Here is a 12,218-nt window from a genome sequence, read left to right on the forward strand (position 1 = left end):
TTATAATAAGCTGCTTGTAAAAGTAACTTATAGAAACAACTTGTACAAGCTATTAAAAATAGCTGTTTGATAATTAAATATTAAAAACTGTTTAAAAAATAGTTAAGGTTTTTATAGATTTGTGCTTGGTGATCATTGTTAAAAGGTAAAAGATATATAAAGTAAAAAAGCAAAATCTGCTTTTTAAAAGCAACTTCAAATTGCTTCTAAAAGCATTATTTTTAAAGTAGAAATAAAATTAAGAAGTTACCAAAAAAGTTTTCGCTAAACACCATTATTAGTTGCGTTTTGAAAAAATAAACATAAATATAAAAAAATAATATTAAACTGACCCTTAGTTGTTGACCACGAGGAAATTGGTTCACAATTATACCAGCTCTGAACATAACCAGGCCTGGGCTTGTTTGGCAATCTTTTAAAGCTGGGTCAAGGCTAAAACTAGCATAGTTTTAGATGCTTTTTTGTTTGGCAAAAACTTGGGTCAATGTTGTCCAAGTTTTTGTAGGCCAAAAAAAACTCATTAAACTAGTTTTAGTTTAGACCACCCCTGGTCCAAACTAAAATCAATTTATAATAAAACTGAAGCAAGACTAATCCTAACATAGTTTTTAACAGATTGCCAAACACATCCCAATTTTTACGTATTAAGTGTGATCCGGTTCTGAGCTGTCACGCGCAAACCAATGGAAAATCTGGGCCAAAAAAGTCCTTGGGCCCAGTACCACGACCAAGTGCGATTGTCAGTTTTTCCCTATATTAGGCTAACGGGCCTAAACAGTTTTTTTGCTACGGCCCAGTAATAATGGACCTACTTGTTATCATTAGTTGGATAATAGAATGGGCATTATAATCATGCGGTTAACACTTATTTTTTTCTTTCCCCATTTTGGGGCCGAATTATCAAGACATCGCTTTGGAAAAAAATTAAACTTGGCCCATATTCAGACATAAAAATTGTACACTGTATTCTCTAAAATAGCGCAAAAAATAAAAAGGAGTAAAAGTTATAGCTTCATATTTTATAAATTTTTAGCAATAAAATTCGTGTACTGTAGTTTCAAAATAGAAAAGAGTAAAAATTCATCACAATAGTATTCCATATTTTACTCAATTTTGATGTTGGGCCCGTGGCCCATACCATGTTAATGGATGACGATGAAGGGCCCACAATGATAGAGGGGCATAACTCAAGCTGGCTTAGAGAGAGAGAGAGAGAGAGAGAGAGAGGAGCAATGGCTTTATGTGAGTAATCTCTCTCTCGTTTCTTTTAAAACTTTTATCAAAAACATTAGATGCCCTGTTTTTATTTCGCTGATCATTCTGTGTTCTGTGTTTCTCCATTACGTAGGTTTTTTACTAAGTTTTTTTTCCCCTGCTCAAGAGCCATAAATTTATGATTTTTTTCGCATTACTATTGGGTTCCGGTTGCGACCCAGTTCTTAATTTTGGCGAATTTTGGTTCCTCTTGTAACGGGGATTAATGGGTTGTTCCCTTTTGAGTCCAATTTCATGTTTACCGCATAATTTTGGGAAATTACAATTTTTGTCTTTTGAATTTGAGGAAAATATTGAGTGTAAAAATTGGTATTTATGAAGAAAATCTTAACGCTGTGTTTATTGTTTTGGCACCCATAGGAGAAATAATTAAGAATGAAAATAAACAAAAGACATATCCTCGTGACTTGGAGCGATGAAGAAATTTTGTTATTTGCAAGTGAATCATCTGCTCCTTTCCAAACCAAGAGAGGTAATGAGAGACTATTCAGCGGGGAAAAATAAACAATAAAATAGAAAAAAAATGTTTCATGCAATTGGCATGTTCTCTTTTTGGATTATAAGGTAAGGGGATGACAGAAGTGTTGGGGACTTTCAGAAATTAAGTTGTCTCGTTATATTTCACCTTTTTGCTATTGTTTGTCGAAAATGAATTTTGTACTGATACATGGATTAAAAACTAATTTCTTCTGAAAATGATTAGTTACTTATTTATGGTGACATAAATAGATCATATTATGGACATGTGTGTGAGGAGCCGAGTTGTTGTCCATAGTCCAATGAGATATCCCTTTGTGTAATACATGTCCAAACCTGTAAAACTTCACAAATTCTCTTCCTTTGGTAATATGTATCTTAACAGTTAATATGCAAATCTTGATGTGTCCATATAATAGTTGCTATTCATCACCACGGGCGAGGTGGCTGTAGATTCGTGGGGTCCATTAGTTTGTTCGGTAGCAGGATGTTGGTTTAGACGATACATGGTGGCACGGGGGTAGAGTTGATGAGAGTGGAGTTTGAATCATGATGCACTTTTAAGAACTTATCATGGTTGTTTTGATAAGTATCCGTGCATCGTGTATATGCATGTGTTAGGGAGGAAAAAAACACAATGTGTTTGATGGAAAGGCATAGTGTAACTAAGTCTATTAAGAAAAGCTAAATACTAGCTCTAATATATCAAATTAGCTCACTGAATTCATTAGTCATATTAGTTTGCTGCTTCTGTTTTCTTGGGATGCCAGTTTTAGTTATCCCGGATCTGAATGTGCTATGAATTAAGCATGTACAAGTTTCGAGAGTGAATAAGCTAAGACTGCTAATATCATTGCTTAAAATGTAGAATGCTCCAGGACAGGACTTGTCTCATTTTCATAATTGGTTTTCGACGAGACACTAATCATTTTTAGTTGGCGGAAATTCCAGATAAAACCTTTTTGTAGGAATTTATTTATTGAGGAATGATGCTGGATATATAAGCAACTGACACTGGCTACCTGTTGGTCCCTCAGAATTAGCTGATAGTGGTGGTTATGTTTATTTTTTTTTTCTTTCATTTTTTTGTTGATTCCTAGATGCTTTTTGTTGTACTAAATTACGCCTTTGTATTTTTTTTTTTTTTTTTTGGTTTATAAGCAGCTTGTTCCCTTTTGGGTCCTTTTTTTTTTTTTTTTTTTTTTGGTTTATAAGCAGCTTGTTCCCTTTTGGGTCCAATATCACGATTTGTGTATCTTTGAATATCTGGGGAAAGATAATTTTACCTCTTTTAAATGTTAGAAATGGTTCCCTCTTGTCTCAGTGCAGATATTGAGTTAAAAATGAGGTACCTGCTTCTGGTTAATTGGCAATATGTGCACTATACATTTTAGTGCTTCTTTTACATAATACGTTAAATTGTTAACACAATTTATGTGTCCTAGTGTATTTCACTGTAGAATTAAATGATACTGAAATCAGTCTGTTTTCTCCATCATACAATGCAATAATAGAATTATATATTTCCACTCATCTTTTTTTCATTTTTTGGGTATCTATTTTTTTGTTACAGGTAATCTAGGAGGTGGTGCAGATCTTAAAATCTTTGACTTTTCTAGTAAAAACAGACATTCTCGGTTAATCCCAGCTTGTAAACTAAAGTGCAGCAGACTAGAGTCATTTTCTGGGTTAAAAGGAGTATCGATTGTCCGTGGACCCGTGCACGTAAATGGGGTTAATAGGAAATCTCAGAGACTTACAAATCATGTTGCTGTTAGCTGCTTATCAAATACAAGTATGCCCTTTTCTTGGTGTATATACTGCTTCGTTATTCTGTAAGTTCTAAATCTCAAATTTGTTCAAGTATAAAAGTAGATCAGTGAAAATGTTCTAATGTATCGACAACTTCGTTAAGCTTCATTACTTTGTAGACATTATTAGAGTTTCATAAACTTTATGGTAGATTATAACCTTATCAATTTCATAGTTCAGATGAAAAGCATTGACATAGAGATATAAGATTTAATTGTGTATAGTCATGATATATCTATGTATACTGTGCTTCTGCAATTTTTCGTATCCACACATCCCAAAGAATTGTGTTCAAGGAGTATGGTTGGTGACTTTTGATACTATCCCCAATATAACCGACAAGGTTTTGCATATTTTCAGACAGGTAGCTTCCAAAAAACTTAAGTCACATCCTTTGTACACTGAAATATTTACAACACCTATATATGCTTGTAAAATAACTGCATATCTTTTGAGCATGGATTTTTGTTGTATTATTATCTGCTGATCCTGCCAGTTATTTCATTACCTCATCTCAATATCCTTTTATTGTGTTGCTTTCGGTTGGGAAATGTTTTTTTTCTGTTGTAAGCTAAATCCTTTGAGCATTTCTCAATGTAATGATCAGATTTCGATGTAATAGCTAGTTCTTCATGATATTTAGTTTACTGATTACTTTACCATAACACATTGATACTTGTTTTGCAACAGAAGAAAGTGATATGGAGAATGCAAACGTGGAAGAACAGTCAACTACTAAGGACCAAATCTTCCCTGGTTCATTCAAGGTTAGAGATTACTCCTGTAGTCCAAAGCAGGAAGAAAATAATAAAGAAATATTGCCTTAAATTATATGATGTTTCAAATTTGTCTAACAGAAGCGCCAACTTATGGTAATAATTTAACCATTTTTATTTAAAGCAATTATTTCTGTAGATAATAAATTGTTTCTACTTATGCTAGTGTTTTTGAACAATCTGTGGTTACACTCAAGACCCATCTTGATTTTCACAGGTTCATTCCTTGCTCACAGCCATCTGTGACACAACTTCCATTGCCGAGGTCGAACTAAAGGTAACGCATCAAGATCTTTTTTCATAAAGAAGTCCTTAAATATATTAGGCTAGTTATGCAGAATCCTGTGGTTGAGTTTAATTTTTGCAGATAGACCCCATGAGTGAATTTTTTACGACTCTTTTACCCTCAAGGGGTCTATTGGTCAAAAAACATTTTTTTCTTCTCAGGGTAAAAGAGTAAAAGAATTTCACTCGGGGTCTGTCTGCAAAAATAAAACTAGAGGGGTAGTAAGCTCAAAACAGCAGTACTGCAAGGGGTCTACCCGCAATGAAATCTTTCTTACTTTACCCAATCTGTTATTCATTCCTAAAATTCTGCATGTTGCTTCTATGACTAGATTGGTGGCTTTCGGGTGTATGTCAAAAGGGACTTGGCTGATAAAAGTATTCCAGCACCTGCTCCAAATCTGCCCATACAACCAACCAACACCCCAATTCAAGCTTCTGATTCAAATGGGTCTACTGCTGCAACTTCCTTAAACATCTCCAAGCCAAAACAACTAAGCATTCTTGAAAGAGCATCTGATGAAGGCTTGGTTATCCTTCAATCACCAAAGGTTCTCTTCTGCTTCTCCCTCTCTTTGGGAGTGAGTGTGGATTTTGACTTATATTGTATATCATGCAGGTTGGATTCTTTAGGACATCACGTACCATAAAAGGAAAGAGAGCACCGGTATCTTGTAAAGAGGTGACTGACTTATTTTGTTCATACTTTGGGTGAATATAACTCATAGCTTCTGATTATGCCTGAAGTGGGTCCTGGCCAAACCATTTTTTCATGATTTAAGAGTGTCGAAAAAGTTAAATGGAAGTTAGTGTTTACTTTCGCTGTCTTTTTAGTAAGCAGGAGGAAAAGAAAAGTAGGCTTTCCTTTGTTCTCCATTATCTTTAAGAAAAGGCGTGGGCAAAATAGTTGAATTTTCTTTTTGGATTTTCAAGTCATAGATTGTGTTTCTGATTATTCTTTAATTTCTGACTCTTTTAGTTTTTACTTAAAGCTTAAAGATATTGTATGTCAAAAAAAAATCTCTTAAAGTTACTGTGTATCAATTCCCTATCCTAGAGACAATAAAAGAGAGCTGCATGTGGTCTGGGCGAAATTAATTTTGTGATATAGATTATCAGGCTTGGTTAACCTGTTCAATTAAATCAAAGCTTCACTTTTGATGTTCCTAAAGTTGAAAATTTTAATTGATTACTGGAAAGAGTAAGTTGGAGGTATGTGTATATCCTAATAATGTGACCTTGATTATCATTTATAGCTTAAAAAATGTGTTCTTTTGCTACAATTATATGCAGATTTAACCAATTTTACTTATTTGTTCCCCGTGAGTTTGACTATTACAAACAGCTAAAAGTAGCTACCAACTCTTGCCACATTGGTTTAATAATCTGAAACTGATTATATGATTTATATGTCTTTCCTTTATTACATCTAGTATTTGTTTTACCAAATTTTGTTCTGCTGAGCTGCTGGAATGTTTTTGTTCTGCTGAACTGCTGGAACGAGCAAAAATACTAGAATATACAGAAATAATTGCCCAAGCTAAAAGCCTAAAACTATACCGATGATAGATTTTCTGTTTGGTTGCCCTATTTGATCTAAAGAGCATCTTTCTGTTGCTCAGTTGTGTGGGTTTTAGACCACGTGAGCAACTCACAAGAAATAAAAAAAGGACAATTGGATTCCTTATCTGAACCCTTATATTTATATGCTGTTTCCATCTATATACTCTTGACAGAAACAAGAAGTCAAAGAGGGCCAAGTTCTTTGCTACGTCGAACAATTAGGTGGCGAGATTCCTATCGAGGTAAATTTCATCATTTCCAAATGTGTGAAGTTTTTGTTATTTTTCAACCATACTTTCTTGTTTAACAAGTCCTTAACCATTTCAGTCTGATGTTTCTGGAGAGGTTATCAAGATATTAAGAACTGATGGAGGTAAGAATTTAGTCATTTCTTTTTTATGGACATGATGCCCCCTCGTTTGTTCTACTAACTTTGCAATTTCCTACAGAACCTGTTGGTTATGGTGATGCTCTTATAGCAATTCTTCCATCATTTCCTGGAATCAAGAAGCTTCAGTAGGTATGACCGAATCCCTTTGCGTTTCTCTTACAGTGCTTCTTTTCAAATAGGCATCTCATCTGTAGTTAAGGATAAAGTTTCACAAAATCCCCCTAACTTTGTAATCATAAGTTATTTGGTGATTATATGAAAATGTCCTGCAAATGCTACTTTCTGTATCTGTTTTTGCCTATAAAAGACAGCATCTACCATGCTAAAAAGAGAAGATAATTAGATTATGCTTATGTCAGAAACTTAATTACTAGGGTTAGGGTGGACTTGGAAGAGCTTAGAGTCCCTCAATCTTCTTTGATGGCTAATTACTTTGAGCAGAAGAAGATTCATGCACAAATGTTAGAGTGTCGGAGTTGGGTTGGCTCCTTCAACGATCAAGTTAGTGATGATCTTAGGGGAAAATATGTGAAAGTAGTTTTTTAGATATTTTTGTCATATAGAACAACGTATTTTTATGCAAAAGATAATCTGCATATTTATAGTGAGCCGAAAAGGGTATTTGGGTTTGGGTAACTTCAGTTGGGTCCATACAGTTGGCTTAGTCAACCGACAATTTGCATGCGTCAGCAGTGGTTTGGGTAACTTCAGTTGGGTCCATGTAGTCGGCTTAGCTAGCCGACATGGAAATGCCAGATGTGCCATGTTAACTTAGCCTAAATTCCCACGCAAAGCAAGATTTAACACTTTCCTTTATTAAGATAATTCCATAAAGTTTTAATCTTCTGGGGATGTTTATGAATACTTGTCATTCTATTGGAGGGGAATTAACAAGTTCTTGAGGGTTTGACTGTTATAATAACAAAAATTTATGGACCTATCATCCCATTGAAGAGGATTGATAAGTTAACATTGTCAGAGATATAATATTAACTCGACAGGGTTGAATACTTATGGTTTGATCAAGACTTTGAGGACCTATCGCTATATTGAAGAGAGTCGATAAGTTGATTTTGTCAGAAGTGCGATATTAGCTGGACAAAATTGGGTACTTGTGATTTGAACAAGATTTTGGAGACCCATCGCTCTATTGAAGAGAGCTGATAAGTTGATTTTGTCAGAAGTGCGATATTAGCTAGACAAAATTGGGTAGTTGTGGTTTGGACAAGATTTTAAGGACTTGTGACTTGAACAAGTTTTTTGAGGACTTAGCGTCTCGCTGGGGAAGACTCATTATGACTTCGACGGTGGAGTAGTGATGGATCTAGCTATGCATTTAATGCGACCGTGACTAGTTAACGTCGCTTGGAAAGACGAAGCAGATAAGTTCTCCTGGTGGTTCAAGATGCGTCACTGGGTCGGAGTGGAGACGCCTTTTGTCTCAGTCATTTGAGAGAGCCCGAGTGAGGACGCCTTTTGTCTCGAGCTTTTGAGAGAAAGCCTGGGCGAGGACACCTTTTCCTTGAGAAGGTTTGAGTGAGGACGCATTTCTCCTTGAGTCTTAAAGTGCTTTAAGGAGGAGAGTCGACATTCGTGAGACCCGGGTTGGGTTGGTGTTATGGTGCTTAAGTTGGCTAATCGAGATACCTGACGTCCTCTCAAAAATAGTTTACACTTCGCAATGCAAATTCTGTGATATAACATATTACATATTCTATTAAATTGTGGATAGTATGTTACATTATTTAGTTACCGTGTTGTAATCTTCAAATATGTTGTTGTAGTACAATGAACAGATTAATATTGTCAAGTATATAAACCTAGAACAGTTTATGGGTTCCATTATTATGTTGTGAGCTACATTTCTCTTTGTAGTGCAATTCTAATGAGGGGAGTGAACTGGCAAGCGCACAAAAGATAAAAAAAAAAAAGAAAATACTTGTTCTTTTAGTGATATATTTTGTGGTTCCATCGAAATATGATTTACTGAGAACCATAAGAGTGTCTTCTATCTGTGTTTATGGCTTGAAATTTTTTAAAGTACATACTAACATTTTAGTCTGGAGCATTGAAATATTTACTTTTTAATGTCCAACAATCCAGTACTAATTTATTATCTTTTACATTTCAGGTGCTTCTAGAGTTGCACAAGATTCTGACTCATGATCGAAAATTGAACTCAATTTAGCGAAATTGTCATATGGATGTAGAGATTTTCTTTTGCATTTTGTTTGTTCATTATTACCTTTTCAAAATAAAAGATTACCAATAAATTGAATTTACTTATATATTTCTTTTATTGCGGTTTTGAAGCATTGAAGGATAGTTCTTTCATATATTGAGGATGGATCCTTTCCAAGAAAAGACATTGAGGATCAATGTTGCAAGAGCTTTTTTTCCTTATGTATTTGGTGATTAAGAAAATGATATTAGGAAAATAAAAAGAAAAAGAAAACAAATGCCAAAAGTCTATTGCCAGTATATGTAGTTTTTGCATTTCATCAGTAGAGATCTTATCATAACTATCTCTATAGGGGTTTATAGGGGTGGGATGATCTACACCATAAATAAGATGGTAACCATTTAACCACCGGAGAATGGTATAAATTACCATTTTTATGGGTATTATGACAGCTTACTCGCATGTCATAGTCATCATTCATCATTGATGCTTATTTTCTCATAAGAAATAAAATAAAATAAAAATTGAGTTCCTCTTCTTAAATAAGTGCTTCCCCATGTAAACTCCAAATATGGTGTGTGTGTGTGTGTTCCCTTTTTTTTTTTTTTTTTTTTTTTAAATTTTATTTACCTTACTCTGGTCTGACTCTTTACAATTAACTCCAAGAAATATTACCTTTTACTCTGTATAAAAAGGAGAAATTTAAATAAAATATTCCAAATATTTTATTCCTGTTCAACAAAACAAAAAATTCATATCAAATTATCTTATGTGTGAGCTAGACCTTAACATAGAGCAATAATAATCTCTAAAAAATCAAAATTTTTTGATTTATTAGCCGCTTTTCAAAACTAATTTCATAAAGCAGTACTTTGGGTTCATAATTATTTAAAAAAAAATTCTCTTTGTTGAAATTGTTTAAAAGTTTTAGTTATAACATCCTGCTTCCTACTTCTTTTGAAGAATGATATACACAGATACAACTGTATATAATGCCGAAATTCTTACCAATTTAATATAAAATATGCTTGCAACAAGATAAAGATTGTGAACTAGTTATTGCCATTTTGAGATGGAATTGTGATTTTTGGAGTTTTCATCTATAGCAAGTCTAAAATTATGCCGTTTGGTTTCTTTTCATATCTGTATTCAAATTTTATTCTATAAAAGGCACCCTAATATCTCCATTAAACATAAAGATTTCAAAAAAAAAAGTTCCCAAAAAAAATTCTTTACCGAAACAATTTTCTTCCAAAATCATCATAACTAGGGTTAAAGAAGCCATTCTACATTGCTTCTTCCCCAAAAATCAAGGCATCAATATCGAAGGTTTGCTACTTCTAATTATGTTCTCAATTATTTCTTTGTTCTATTTTTAAATTTTATAATTTCTCGAAAATCTTATTATACTTTTCTTATCTTTTGAATTTATAGAAGTAGATGAAACAGAAATTTAAGATATGTTCAACTATTATTGATCTTCATTATGGGCACAACATCTGTTCCTCTATTCTGTGATATTTTCAGGGTGTATAGATCAGTATTTGCATAGAAAAAAAAAGACTATTGTTATGAGAATAAAATAAAAAAATATATATGAATTAATGGAATAAAAATCCTCTTATTTACCAAAAAATACCATTTAAGTTTTCACAGTCCAGACGTGTTTTGCCTCAAAAAAATAATCCAATTATGTTCCTTTGCCATCAAGACAAAAAGTAATTAAATACAGGATTAATAGAGCTAACACCCAGGTAAAAGATAATAGTCAACTGCGGAAAATCTTTAAATCCAAACTAATATAGGATATAACGTGTACGGATGCATTAAATTCTTCTTAAAAGTTTTAGTTTAAATTATGTTTCCTAATTCTTTGATAGATAGATGTTTTGAGATAGAATTCAGAACTTAATTTCAAGTTATCACTTGTACGAGTTTTATGATAATATTTAAATTTTTATGAAAATCCAAACCCAACCCCAAATAGAATTTAAATTATATTCCCCCGTCTGTTTCCGTTACCTAATTGCACTCGAATTCAATCTGCATAAAAGGCACCTCCGAATCTTTCATTAAACATAAAGATTTCATAGAATTTCTTCTTCTCAAAAAAAAAAAAAAAAAAAACAGGTTCTCAACAATATCCTAGGTCTGTTACTTTGTGCATTCACGATTATTTTTTTTCTTTGGTTCTAAAATTTTGCAATTTTTATGAGATCATTTCTTGGCTTTTTATATATCGACAGTAGATAGTCACAGTTTTTTTGTTCTTAAGGATCGTTGCAGGTAAAACTCGAAGAATCATGACGAGCAATATTCCTCCGGTCTTCTTCGATCACCAGTTCGAAGAGCCGTGGTTCAACCATCCGATGCAAATGCCAGCGCCGAGCCAAAGCCAAAGCCAAGAAGAGCAATTACACCGTTCGAAAAGACCGAGGTTTTCAAGCTTCCCTCCCGCGGACGTCGTGCCTCAAAACCCTAACCCTAGCGCTAACCCTACCTCGTCGATATTCTTCAAGACGAGACCATGCAAGATGTTCGACCAGGGCCACTGCCCGCACGGGCAAAACTGCACCTTCGCGCACGGGCCTCAGGATCTTCCGCCAGCCGCACAAATGGCGAGAGTTCGTCGCGAGAGACTCGTCGTTCGCTAGGGTTTGCGCAGGCGGGGAGGTGTCTTCGCATGGCGATAGCCCTAGGGTTTTTGGTAGTTTTGGCGGGGGTGGGCATGGCAACGATAAGAGATCGATGTTTTGGAAGACGAGGCTTTGTCACAAGTTTGAGAAGTCCGGGCATTGCACGTATGGAGATGCTTGTCAATATGCTCATGGGTTAGCAGGTAATTAATATATCATCACCCTTCATCTTTATTATTATTATTATTATTATTATTATTATTATTATTATTATTTACTTTCTTGATCAGTGATCCAAAACAGTATCAACTTTCATAATTAAAGTCAAGCTAATTTTAGTTATGAATGATTCTTGCATTTTGTTTAATTACTTCAGTTGTTTTATCAGCTCCTTTCCGTGGCTCAATAAGCAAACTTAATTATCCTGAAGTTTACTAATTTCTTTATCATCAAAAATTGATTTAAAGCCCCTATATTTACTAGTGATTTGGTGATCCTTTTCAGTTACATTTTATTGATGATCTCGCATAATTGAGAAAAAAAAAATCTTTAATATTATTAGTATATTCTTCTTCAAACATTATCTTATGAGACCGAGGCCCATCCTTAATTTATCTTTTAAAAAAACTATTTTATGATGATTTTATTTAAGACACTCTATTTTGTTATATAAAAAAAATAATTTCTTACCTCAAAAAGACGTTAAAAATCTGTACTTTGTATTTTTTTTTACACAGAGCTAAAGAAGCTTGGAGCTGATACGAACACAAGAAGAGCAAGTTTCGAAATAACTCCTTCAAAGTGTCCTCCAGAAGTGGCTC

At 33.9% G+C, this 12,218-nt stretch overlaps 1 protein-coding gene and 1 long non-coding RNA gene across 4 annotated transcripts; both read left to right on the top strand.

Moving 5' to 3' along the window:
- Window positions 1,168-8,899, top strand: LOC109835680 (biotin carboxyl carrier protein of acetyl-CoA carboxylase-like). Of its 3 annotated transcripts, none has more exons than XM_020403671.1 (10): window positions 1,168-1,242; window positions 3,326-3,547; window positions 4,255-4,331; window positions 4,558-4,617; window positions 4,958-5,176; window positions 5,245-5,307; window positions 6,362-6,430; window positions 6,516-6,561; window positions 6,638-6,708; window positions 8,711-8,899. In XM_020403671.1, exons 1-9 carry the CDS (start codon window positions 1,170-1,172, stop codon window positions 6,706-6,708), a joined length of 900 nt encoding a protein of 299 aa, XP_020259260.1. In that variant the 5' UTR covers window positions 1,168-1,169; the 3' UTR covers window positions 8,711-8,899. The 3 variants fall into 3 exon arrangements, with proteins under 3 accessions (XP_020259260.1, XP_020259261.1, XP_020259262.1); XM_020403672.1 differs by having other exon boundaries at window positions 4,258-4,331; XM_020403673.1 differs by lacking the exon at window positions 1,168-1,242 and adding an exon at window positions 1,274-1,344.
- Window positions 10,882-12,218, top strand: LOC109832437. Its single transcript, XR_002244771.1, has 3 exons — window positions 10,882-10,910; window positions 11,037-11,600; window positions 12,135-12,218. It is a non-coding gene; the product is annotated as an uncharacterized LOC109832437 (long non-coding RNA).

This window comes from Asparagus officinalis, chromosome 3 (genome assembly GCF_001876935.1).
Source record: "Asparagus officinalis chromosome 3, Aspof.V1, whole genome shotgun sequence".
NCBI classification, from domain to species: Eukaryota; Viridiplantae; Streptophyta; class Magnoliopsida; order Asparagales; family Asparagaceae; genus Asparagus; species Asparagus officinalis.